Source organism: Globicephala melas, chromosome 1 (genome assembly GCF_963455315.2).
Source record: "Globicephala melas chromosome 1, mGloMel1.2, whole genome shotgun sequence".
In the NCBI taxonomy this organism is placed as follows: domain Eukaryota; kingdom Metazoa; phylum Chordata; class Mammalia; order Artiodactyla; family Delphinidae; genus Globicephala; species Globicephala melas.
In genome coordinates this window covers 84,609,132-84,621,581 of record NC_083314.1, presented here as the reverse complement: position 1 = coordinate 84,621,581, position 12,450 = coordinate 84,609,132, and the positions used below count along the sequence as shown (strand labels likewise).

Below are 12,450 nucleotides of genomic sequence, written 5' to 3'. Positions count from 1 at the left end.
TCAGCCAGTGATTTGTCAGAAGTTGTGCTGAAATATCTTGAGCCAGTAAGGGCTTCCACCCTTGCCAGTGGATCTGTGTGTAGGTTGTGGAACACATTCAAACTGTGTGCATCTTACAAGTTCACGTAGCTTTTACTTTACATTGGGCCCTCACTAGTGATAACTGCCTGGGTCCAAGGCCTCACATTCAGCCAGGAATGTATACCGATAGCTAGGGCTCTCTCTAGTCTCCCCTGAATATATATTCTGCCTTGCTCTTGCTTGCAGCCTTCCAAACCACCAGGGACATGTGGCAAGGTGCACCATGTTTGTGTCATTCCATGGACCTATCTCCCTGTTAAATTTCTGGCCAGTCTGCCAACTGTTGCTGGTCCCAACCAGAACCAAAACCTCAGGCTAGCTGCATTGATCTTTCCAGTTCTTTTGCCACTGAGATTACTATTTCTAACAATGCCCAGGAGAATGGAATTTTTCTGCCCTCGCTCCACTCCAGCTTGTCCTGCCTGGGAGAACTGCCATGCTGATGGAGCTGGAAGGACATGGGAGCAGCCCTAGGCTGAAATACTGCGGACACACTGTTCTCACCCAAAGGTCAGTAATTTTTCTTGCATAAATGCTTCTTGATATGTTGTATGCCTTTGCTCAATTTCTAGAAAGTTTGTCTATGTTATTCCTTTGGGGAAAGAGATTTGCTCCTCACTCTGCCATTTGCCATTCCAGGAATAAGTAGAAGATGGATGGATGGATGGATATTTTTATTGACATTCTTTGTAAATTCCTCTAGAAATTTTAGCTTTAAAGCCTTGCTCTTCCCACCTAAAAGGCCTTTATCCACTTCTATCAAAATTCTACTTATTTTTTTGGGTTCTCACGCAATGAAACTTTTACAGAACCTTCCCTGACTTCCCTAACTTCCTTAACTTCGAGGGATTTCTTCCACATTTGTACATCCATTGTTCTTATTCTTAACTTTCTTACGATTTATCACATACTACCTTACATTTATGTGTGAACATGCCTTTACGTCCCCTACTAGCTTGTCCAACGTTTAAGGACATAGTATGGTAGTCATCTTTTAACCCACTTAACAACTTATATATCTGTTGAATAAGCACCCGTTTCTCAGACCTCAGTACTCTCCACCAGATCAGGCTACCCCATTTAAGGGTCCATTTCTCTTGATTTGGAGTTTTCTTGCAGCAAAAACTTTATCAAAGCCTATACACTAAGAAAAGTCTAAACGTTAGAAAAGGGATATGTCATGTATTGTGTCCTTTTTATGCAAATGTGGGAAATACACAGTGCAGCTGGTGCACAGAATATCGGAAGGGCCTAGTGGGAGGAACAGGTATCTTCGATTAGTCAGGAGTCGAAAACTGTAGTCTATTGTCTTCCTCTGAATGATTGTAGGGCCTTAGTCAAGTTATTCAACTTCTCTGGACCTCTGTGTATTTTCTATAAAATGAGGAACCTGGACTAGAAAATTTGCATGTGATTCATGAGATAATTAATATGGTTATTATATAGCACACACATTTATTGAACTTTTACCTGCTGTTTCCAGAAGCTCTAGCAAGCTTCAAGTATACATAAATCAAAATAAAATCTCCACCCCCAAACAGGGATTGGCCTGCTTAATATTGTGACAAATGCTCTAAGAGAGGAATGCACTCCATATTATAGGGGCAGAGTAGGAGGAGCATCTCATCAAGCTTAGGGTAGGTTTGGGAGGGGAGAAGATAATCCAGAAAGATTCTTCAAGAACCAGACATTCGAATTGAATTTCACAAGGAAGTAGAGTTTGAAGGTAAGGGGGAAAGGAGCTATTTGATAAGGCAGCGATGCCTGAAGAAGGAAGGGATATGAGATCCAGAGCACAGGTAGGAAGACTAGCCTTGAACTTGAGAAAGTACACCATTTCACTGAGACCCATAAAACAGTCCTCTCATGCAGTCCTTTTCAGGCCCTGAGATTGCATTGTCCACGAGCCAGGGTGGGCCAACAGGGGCACCCACCAAGATCCCAGGAGTAGCTGTCCCTTCTGAAAGTCTAGTTTCAGTCATCCACCAATATCAAGGAGCCCATGAAATACACAAAATGAATGTTATTTAGGGAGAGGTTAAGGGAGTCCCCTGGAAATATCTTTCAAAAATACTCATCAAAACTTTGGATGGGGCTTCCCTGGTGGCGCAGTGGTTGAGAGTCCACCTGCCGATGCAGGGGACACGGGTTCGTGCCCCGGTCCAGGAAGATCCCACATGCCGTGGAGCGGCTGGGCCCGTGAGCCATGGCCACTGAGCCTGTGCGTCCGGAGCCTGTGCTCCGCAACGGGAGAGGCCACAACAGTGAGAGGCCCGCGTACCGCAAAAAAAAAAAACAAAAAACTTTGGATGACTCCAAAACAAATTAGCATGGGCACGGTATTTTGAAACAGTTCAGCAGTAAGTAGCCAGAAATGTATGCCACCACAGGGTGATAATCTCAAAAAAAAAATTTTTTTTAATCTTCAGCTGTTTGAAGCCTGGGAGGCTTGAGATGCAGTGAAACCTCTTGCTTAAGTTTTTCAAAACACCCTGACGTTGATGAACGGACAGATGCCACAAGCTCTTGGCTGCTCGGGAAAGCCTGTTACTAAGAAATTGCTGGGACCTACAGCAGCCTCAGCACAGGGTTCCGCCCACCCCTCGGTTCATGCCCCACCAAAACCAAGTCAGTGATGAAACGTTTGCCAAACAGAAGACAAATATTGCCTAAAAAAGACTTTTCCATTTCTTTCCTAATATGACCTCCCTTCCTTTAAAGGCTTTGAACTAATAGGTAAAACTTATTAGAAGACGAAAAACGTCTCATACCAGAAGATAGACCTAGAAGAATTCTAATTTGAACCCTACGAATGATTTTAGCTCACATAGACAATCGATATGTTGTGAAATAGTGTATTTAATGACACTTTATAAGTCAAATTCTAATGCTTGCAGTTATTTATACAACTCTGCTTAAGTCCTTTGGGAATTATTTTTTCTTTAAACATTTATTGAACATCTATGTGTCAAGAATCATGCAAGCCACTGAAGATACAGAGCCAACTTTGACACTTAACTTGTGGATCTGCTGGGCCAGAAGAAGATAGATTGGCAAGCCACAAATTATGTTTTCCAGTAAAGGTGTGTACCAAATGCTCCCGGAGTTTAGAAAAGAGAAACTGCGGCTGGTGGGGAGGCAGGAGGATGTGACAGCAACACGATTACCGATAACCAGCCCTGATCAAGTCTTCCCCGTCTGTGAAGCAGGGGAAGTGAGTTTCCTAAGCAAAGACTAGGTTTGAGGGCTGGGTTTGTACCTTTTGGAGCAGGCAAAGCTACTTGGTGGTGAAGAAAGAGTGCCAAGGAACCAAACCATCCTCACTCGAGCTTTCAGAGAGGAAGCATTTGACTGAACTTTGGGGAATGAGAAGTTTGTTGGACGTGGTAGGAGTCCAGTTGCAACACACAAGGAAAAGTCATTCTAGGAAAAGGAATATGATCTTCAATATGATCATATTTGAGATGCTGAGGGAAGAAGGGATTACACTTTAGAGCAACCAGTCCTTCCAGGCAGGGCTGCATGACATGTTTGCATGAGCTGGGGAGAGTAGAAGGGGAGGGGACCCAAGACGTGACAGGGGCCCAGTCACCTGAGACCTTGTGTCTGCTGTAGAGAGTTTGGCTTTTACGCTGAGTGAGATAGAAGCCCCTGGAAGACTGAGCGAGGTGCAACGTGATCAGCTCTGTGGCTGTAAAGGGTCCTCTGGCTTCTGTGTGGAGAACAGATTGTTGGGGGACAGTTTAGAGGCTACCGAAATAATCTAGGTGGGGAATGGTGGTGACTCAGACCAGTGGCGAGGACGGGGATCGGGTCTATAATTTGAAGGTAAAGCTGACGTGATCTGTTCGTGGGTGGGGGTGAATGTGAAAGAGAGAGGGGTCAAGGTTGACTGCCGAGTTTCTGACCTGAGCACCCGGCAGAATGGAGTTACCACTTACAGAATGAGAATGGTTAATATTTAGGAAGGGTGAAATTAGAAATTTGTTCTTGAACATGTGAATTTTGCAATTCCTATTAGGGCAAAGCTGCAGAAAGCTCGAGGCACAGGCTTGGAGACTGGGTGGGAACCAGGGACACAGGAAGCCAGGACACAGAAACCCCTGGGCAGGAGGCCACTGTCAGACACAGCCTCCATCGTGGGTCTGTCACAGACCTGTTCTTAGGGGCCCCTTGCTTTGCAGCCTCATGTAAGGTTGGAAGTTTGTGTTTGGTGAACAGTGGAGAAGGGTCCAATTGCCTACTCTGGCTGGCGGGGGCAAGGAGCTTTCTGCCCATCGAGAATCATGTAGTAAGGGATTCCCTAAAATTTGGAAGTTCTAAGTGCTGGCGAGAAACAACAACAGAAAAGACAGATATTCTATAAAGTCAAACACTAGGGATTCAAATCCCAGGTCTGGTGCATATTCACTTGGTGACCACGAGCCACAAATCCAACATGTCTAAGTCTCAATCTTCTCATCTGAAAAATGGGACAATACATACCTCTCACAGGGTGGTTGGGAGGCTTAAATAGCTTGTCCCACATGGCACCACTAGGCCAGACCAGCTGAGGCTCAGACCAGCCTTGCTTCCTGAACAGCTGTCCTGCTGGATGGGAGCCCAGGCCAAGGAGTCAGGACTTCACTCACGGACCCACCACCTGGCTCCAGCCTTGCCCAACAACTCCCAGTCTACCACCGCTTTTATAGGTAGAGTGTGGTTGCCGGACATCCTGTGATGACTATAAATCCCTCTATCATTCGGCTCTCCTCATTCAGATGAACAATAATGCCCTTGTATCCCAAGCCCCTCTAAAATGTCAGGCACCCTGCTAATCGCATTGCAAACATCATCTCATACAATCCTGCTAACAGCGTGAGGTAGGTACTATGATCACTCCCACTTTCAGATGAGGAAACAGAGCCTCAGAGAGGCTAAGTAGCTTCCTCACGGTCATTTGAAATGAGAGCGTATACTCCTAACCTCTAGCCATACCACCTCTGACACGGGCTGATGGAGTCCACCTGCGGGCCCAGCGCTGGCCACTTTAGCTTAAGCATGAAGCCAACCTTCCCTGAGAGCCCGCTGGAAAAGGGAGAGGGATCCTGCAGTTCCCTTCAGAGCCGGGTGGGCCGCTTCTTCCCCATCCTGGTCCAAGCGTGTTGCCAGGCCTGGGTGAGTCTAGCTGGAGCACTGGGCTGCCCACGGGGATCTGCACCTAACAGATCTCAGAAGCCTGGCCAGCCTCCGCCCTCAAGGGCTCATTGGGGTGCCCGTGTGGCCCTGAGGTTCCTCCCTGCTCGGGCTGTGGCTTACAGGAGCTGTGCTGCCCAAGGTGCAGTCCCTGAAGAGCTCGGGAATGAGGAGAGCATTAGGCACTGCTGGAAGCTTCCAGGCTCGTCAAAGATGCTCTCTTGAAGAGGGCACTCGTGTGTGATGCAGTGTGTGCCATTGCCTTTGGGCATTCGGGGCCCAGCACACTTCAGACCAAATACTGGGAAACAGCCCTGTTTGTGGAGGACAGAGGGAAGCAACTCACACCTGGCTCCAGTGGAGATGCCACGTTACATTTGACCCCTTTCATGAAACAAGAAGCACAAAATGAAACATTCTGAGGGTTGGGTGTTTTTCCACTTGGCAAACATCTATGACTTATAGGGCAGATGTTACTCGTCGCTCACTCCATTCCTTTCCTTCTTCCTCCACCCACACTCCCTGTCAGCCCAGCTCAGGCTGAGGGCCTAGATAAGCTGTGCACACTCAGCTCACAAGGCCTTGAGCCCTTGGTGGAGGAACCAAGGGAGACCGCTTGGAGAGGAGAACCCCCGACTTCACCCAGAGCCTGCCCCTATGCTCCTAGGCCAGCAAAGTTTCTTAACAAGTAAGAACAGGGCTTCCCTGGTGGCCCAGTTGTTGACAGTCCGCCTGCCGATGCAGGGGACGCGGGTTCGTGCCCGAGGCCCACAGCAGTGAGAGGCCCGCGTACCGCCAAAAAAAAAAAAAAGAACAGAGAGGCAGGGTCCTCCTTGGCCTCTCCAGGACCCAGGAGATGCCAGAAGGGACCTCAGTTGACATGCTTCCTGGTTTCCCAGCAATATCAGGAGAGCAGAGGATGCAAAGGGCAAAACCACCCAGCACACGTTAGCCGCAGACTGAGCTTCCCATAGCTTTCTCCTTCTTGGGCTTGAGAACCACCAGCCTCCTCCTAAAATAAGCTAGAATTTTTTTTTTAATCTAGTTTAATGGGTCCTAGATACTGTCCTTGAAGATAATTTGCAAATTAGGAAACCAAAAAAAGAAAGAAAATGGGAGAGGGAGGAGGGCTCTTTTAAAAATTCATTCATGCAACTTTTGTTTATTACAAAGCACATTCAGTAATCATTAGTGCCAAGTTACTGGAGTGTTTACAAAGATTCGTTATATTTAGTCCCTACCCTTAAGGACCTATCACTATATTGTCATTTCAACTTTGTTCTCAGGTTGCTTTGAATCAGGAAAATTGCCCTGGAAAGGGCTTCATTCCAGCTAGGCTTTTTGTCAGTAAAATTTAAATCTGGGTTTTTAGGCAAAAGTGACTCAGCTAACAATTAAGCTAAAGACATTTTTAATCAGAGTTAGCTGAGTCAATATGGGTTTAATTCAACTGAGCAAGCATTGAGTGAGCATCTGTTATATGGCAGGTACTAGGCTAGGCACCAGGGGTGTGGAGGTGAATAAGAAGGTCACAGTCTAAATATATCCGAACTACAAGGTGAATTACATGCCATAAGAAGGCATGACATGCTGTGGGCAGAGAGAGTACAACCACGTGGCTGGAAATTCTGAAGAAGTTGGCCTTAGACAGTTAAAACAGCCCTCCTCAATTCTGCACACTCTTCTATCTGTCCTATCCTCTTTTTCTTTTCCCAGCCAAGTCCATTCATTTAATCATTCATCCAGGGATTCACCAAATATTTATGTCCCAGGCACCATTCTAGACCAGGGATGCAGCAATGAGTAACACAGATAAAGGCCTAACCATTTGTGTACATTCCAGTAGGGAAGGGATGGGTAACAGATACTAACAAGTGAATAAATAAATATATCATAATTTCAGTGACGATGAGTGTTGTAAATTAAAACAGGGTGGAGGAGACAAATAGGACAAATGGGAAAGGCATGTGTATTCCATCTCAAATACAGTGTTAGAGAAGGCTTTTCTGAGGTGGGGACTTTTGAGCAAAGACCTGAATGAAGTGGCAGACAAGCCTGGGAGCGCTGGGGGAGGAGTACTCCAGGCGGAGGGAACGGCAGAGGTAGAAACATGTTTGAGTGCCAGGTGGCAGGAGCATCATGAATGAGCAGAAGAATAGCAAGGGAATGAGGATGGAGAGGCAATCAGGGACCAGGTCTGGAAGGGCCAACACCAGGAGTTTGGATCATGTTCTAAGGGTGATGGGAAGCCACTGGAGGATTTGGATAGGCACTCAGATGATCTGATTTGTGTTTTTAAGAGATGCTTATGACTGTGGGGTTGAGAATAAACTGTAAAATGTCAAAAGGGGAAGCCAGGAGGACTTGTGAAATCTTTTCGATTTGAGAAACAAAAATAGAGTTGACCTTTCTGATACAGGGAAATAGCAAGAGGAGTAATGCCGGGGCGGGGGACTTCCGGGGCTTAAGTTTGGTCGTGGCAAGTGTAAAATGCTGTTAGATAGCTGAGTGGAGATACAGAGCAGGCAGTTGGGATACTTGGATCTGAACTTCAGGGAGCAGGATAAATAAAAAGAGATCCGTGTCTAGACATACTGTAGTGAAATGACAAAACATCCAAGATGGGGAGAAGACCTTGAAAGCAGCCAGAAAGAGAAGACAGATCACTTGAAAAGGCCAGTTAGAATGACGCTAGCTTCTCAACAGAACAGTAGAAGCCAGAACTTGGACCAAGAAGGGTTGAGTGAAAATAGCTGTCAACTTGGATTTGTGTACTACTCGAAAAGTATTGCTCAAGAATAAGGGCAGGGCTTCCCTGGTGGCGCAGTGGTGGAGAGTCCGCCTGCCGATGCAAGGGACACGGGTTTGTGCCCCGGTCCGGGAAGATCCCACATGCCGCGGAGCGGCTGGGCCCGTGAGCCATGGCCGCTGAGCCTGCGCGTCCGGAGCCTGTGCTCTGCAACGGGAGAGGCCACAGCAGTGAGAGGCCCGCATACCGCAAAAAAAAAAAAAAAAAAAAAAAAAAAGAATAAGGGCAAATTATATATAGGAAACAAAATTGAGAGGATTTACTACCAGGAGAACTATTCTGAAGAGTAAAATTCAAGGAAGAAAGTGATGTCAACAGGATGGTATGATGTACAAGGCAAAATGGAAAGCAAATAAATGGCAACTATATCAATAAACTCAAAAATGTCTTTGCTGAGTTAAAAAATATTCTAAACAGCACGGTGTGAGTTCAGAGAGGGGGGAAGAGAGGTGAATTCTAGGAGAGGAAGGAAGATGTAGTTCAACTTTAAGACTTTAGGTTAAATATGTACGGTAAACTTCGAAGGTAGCCACTGAAAGACCAGAAATAGCACACAAACATTCCAAATGTGTAAAGAGAGAGAGAAAAAAAGAAACAAAGGAAATAACTTGATGAATTTTTTTAAAGGGAAAAAATGGAGAAAACCATCCTTGGGCTTCCCTGGTGGCGCAGTGGTTGCGAGTCCACCTGCCGATGCAGGGGACACGGGTTCATGCCCCGGTCCGGGAAGATCCCACATGCCGCGGAGCGGCTGGGCCCGTGAGCCATGGCCGCTGGGCCTGCGCGTCCGGAGCCTGTGCTCCGCAACGGGAGAGGCCACAACAGTGGGAGGCCCACGTACTGGGAAAAAAAAAAAAAAAATGGAGAAAACCAGAAATTGTCAGGTTAAAATAAAACCGTGATAGGCTATTAATGCCAGGCAAGACTACATGATTAAGGACATGGGAAAGTGAAGTGCCCCCATTGAGGGGTTGAACATAAGAGAGTGACCCATCAGACCTGTGCTTTAGAAAGACGAGACTGCCTGGACCATGGAGTGTGGACTAAGGGACGAGACAGGAAGCAGGAATGACCATTAGGAAGCTTCACCATCATCTAGGCTGGAAATGATGAGGGCCCGAGCTGAGGCTCTGGCAGCGACAGCAGGGATAGGCAGGGTGGGCGGGGGAGATGAAAAAGACATGTCAGTTATCCTAAGATAAAGCCCCAAATGGCCATGCCCTTAAAGTCAGAATGACAGCCTCGGGCCTCTGATCTCAAACAGGGACACATAAGCCCTTGTGCCGAAACCAGACCTGAATTCTGAGCTCAACGTCAAGGCCTCCGGAACTGTGAGAAGCTGACCCTTTTTCACTTACAAGTGACATCGTTAGTGCTCTAAGCAGCCTGGGCCTTCTAATCCTGCTGTTGAGGGAGGAGGTTGTCAAACTGTCACATTGAAACCCTGTCTCTGGAATGGTCATTTGAGACTCTGCTCTCTCAGAAACTAGAAAAACACTGGAGGAGAGAGAAACACACACGCACACACAGTATCTTAAAACTACCAGCTCTAATGTTATCGCAGTAAGATTTCCTCCCTCTTGAACAAAGCTTGGATGATATCAAAAACCCTGCTCTCACAAGTCCTTCACACTTCACCGCGTGAGGAGATCTTATTATTTTATTAGGCTGGACGCGTTATTATTTCCCATATTTCCTCTTACTGATGAGGAGACACAGACCTAGAAATTGATGTGGCTTGTCCAGGATCACTCAATGGTAAGTGGCAAAGCTGAGAATGGAAACCAGCTTGTCTGGTGTGGAACCAACTCTTTCTGCCGTCAGGTGTGAGAGCTTGTTTTGGTGGGAAGAGGGAGCAGTGGAAGGGAAACTGGCCAACTGCAGCCGATATTTCCAGCCAGCCCCACCCACTAGTCTTTCTTCTTTGGTTTGTGTGTTTTTCCAACAAAGAAGGAACATTTTTAGATAAGTATAAAACCTGGCATTTAGGTTTTAACAGATTTCTCAGTTCAAGAGGCAGAAGGCAATTCCTGCAGGGCGGGGGTGGGGGTGGGGCACAACATCCAACTAATAGCAGTTCCTGAGAGAGGAAATAGAGGAGAAAAATCATCAAAGAAATAACGATAATTTCTTCGAACTAAAAAACATGAACTTATGCATTGAAAGGATTCTGAGTGCCCATCACAAAAGATGAAAATAGACTACATATGTGAAACTGTGACATTTCTGAACACTGTGAACAAAGAAAAATCTGAAGAGCTTCTGAAGAGGGTCAGTTGGATAAAAGTCAGATAAAAAGGATCAGAAACAGAATAGGTTTAGATTTCTCAATAGTAACCCCGGAAGCAAGAACATTACTTTCAATATTCTGTGGGAAAATTATTTCCAACCCAGAATTTTATATTTGGTTAAACTATCAAGCAAGAGGCTTAAAGACATTTCAGACAAGCAAGGTCTTAAAAATGTACCACCTAATAGGAGATGCTGAAGAATAGCAAGCTAAAATTGGTAATTGGCTGAAGCCAAAAGTCCCCATTATTGAATGAACTCCTGAGACACATGACTAAGCCAGAAATTTTATTTTTAGAGTTTACTTAGTAATATAATTTTATTATTAAACGTTTTAGAGGTCAAGTTTTAAAGTTTTGCATTATAAAGCAGGAATGATATTTTGTCAGCATATCAAGGTGCTAGATTACTCCTATGATCATTATATATGTCATACAAACAGATGCTCACTTTCAACTGAGGTTTTTTAGAAGAGCAACTATTTTGATTGTCTCCTCGCCAGCACAAGGTACCCCTGATGGTAATGATGCTTCCAACATATTAAGCTTTTCTTTTCTCTGTTGTAACTAAGGTACTGCTTATTTCAAGTCCTACTTGAAAATCTGGTTGCTGATGAAGATGTCATTTGATTGAAGCAGTCCTGCAAACTGAAGTTTTGTACTGTTGGGATATTTTCATAAGGAAACTTCAGATTTTTGTTCTCACTTAAATTTGTATTTCTTTAAACCTGGGATAATCAACTATGGAAATGAAGTAACATAACTGGGTTTCAGAATCTTCTATAAATTTTCATCTGGGGAATTCCCTGGCAGTCCAGTGGTTACGACTCGATGTTCTCACTGCCAGAGCCCAGGGTTTGATCCCTGGTCAGGGAACTAAGATCCCACAAGCTGCGTGACGTGCCTGCAAAATAATAAATAATAATAAAATAAAGGTAAACAAAGATGATGGAGTTTTGAAGTTGTTAAAAAATTTTTTCATCTGGACCTAAGATTTTATTGCACGCACACCAATTTCGGCATCTTTCTAGAGAAGGATGAAAAGAGGATTTCAACAGATATAATTTAAGAAAAGGCTGCCCTCTCAAGGTCCATTATTTTGATTATTTTCCGGCAGATTCCAGCAAATGAATTATTTCTTTGCAACTAACCTTTGGGTGTTAGCAAATCCCACCAACTTAGTATTATTACCTGACACACAATATTAAGTCATTTTAAAAAGTCAAGTCATTCTTAATATGTAATAGCTGCAGTTCCAACTTGTTTGACCATCTTGTATCAGTAAATGGCAAATCAATTTCAAAGTCATGTAGTTTCTCTTTTACAGAAGAAGAATGATGAAAATGGCCCACTATCTTTTTGCTTCAGCCTGGAACTCTGTTCAAACATACTGTTATAACTCTTAATACACAACTTAAGGATGTACACGACATTTTTTGCTTGTAATTTCTTCACTTTGATTTTTCTATTGTCAGTCTAAAGATTGGTTTTCTGTTCTGTGAATAAGTCTTCTATCAGTTTCACCATTCTCTTGGTGAGACTGCCCTTTCCTACCCCCACTCCCTGGTTTTACTCCTTGGCAAGCATTCATCATTAATCCATTGTGGTGACAATCTCTAAAAAACAAATTCTTCTGCTTGGTTCTGCTTATCTAAATGACTGAAGTACAGAAGTAGCACACTGAATAACATTATGAAAATGTATACTTCCAGTAATGGTGGGGTGGTTTGTTGCAGATCAACTCTCCCACCAAGGAAAAGTATAAAAGCTAGACAAAATACAAAAATGCACCTCTTTGAAGGCATCAGAGAGCTAGATACAAGGTACCTTGGACTTGAGTGGCCAGATCCCTGAGAGAAGAAAGACGCATTGAGATGAACCCTGTATTCTGCAGTGCTTTTCTTTGGAGACATTTGCGCATTTGCCAATTTAGGAGCAGCACAGAACTGAGAAGCTAGGGAGCTGAACAGAGCTTTCCGTCGTCTAAAAAAGCTGAGGAAAAGAAGATGTGAGTTCTGGGATTACCAAGAACAGGCCCTAATAAACACCCCAGATTTCCCATTAGGACCCCCAAGAGCCTGACTCTGGGAGTCAGGG

General features: G+C 44.8%; 1 protein-coding gene across 1 annotated transcript in view; it reads left to right on the top strand.

Annotated features, from left to right (window-relative positions):
• MAN1A2 (mannosidase alpha class 1A member 2) overlaps positions 1–587 on the top strand; it is a 171,240-nt gene extending 170,653 nt beyond the window's left edge. The window contains exon 13 of the mRNA XM_030869200.3: positions 459–587. Within this exon, the coding sequence (XP_030725060.1) occupies positions 459–555 (97 nt within the window). The 3' untranslated portion in view covers positions 556–587. The remainder of the gene's footprint in view (positions 1–458) is intronic.
• The last annotated feature ends 11,863 nt before the right edge of the window (positions 588–12,450 follow it).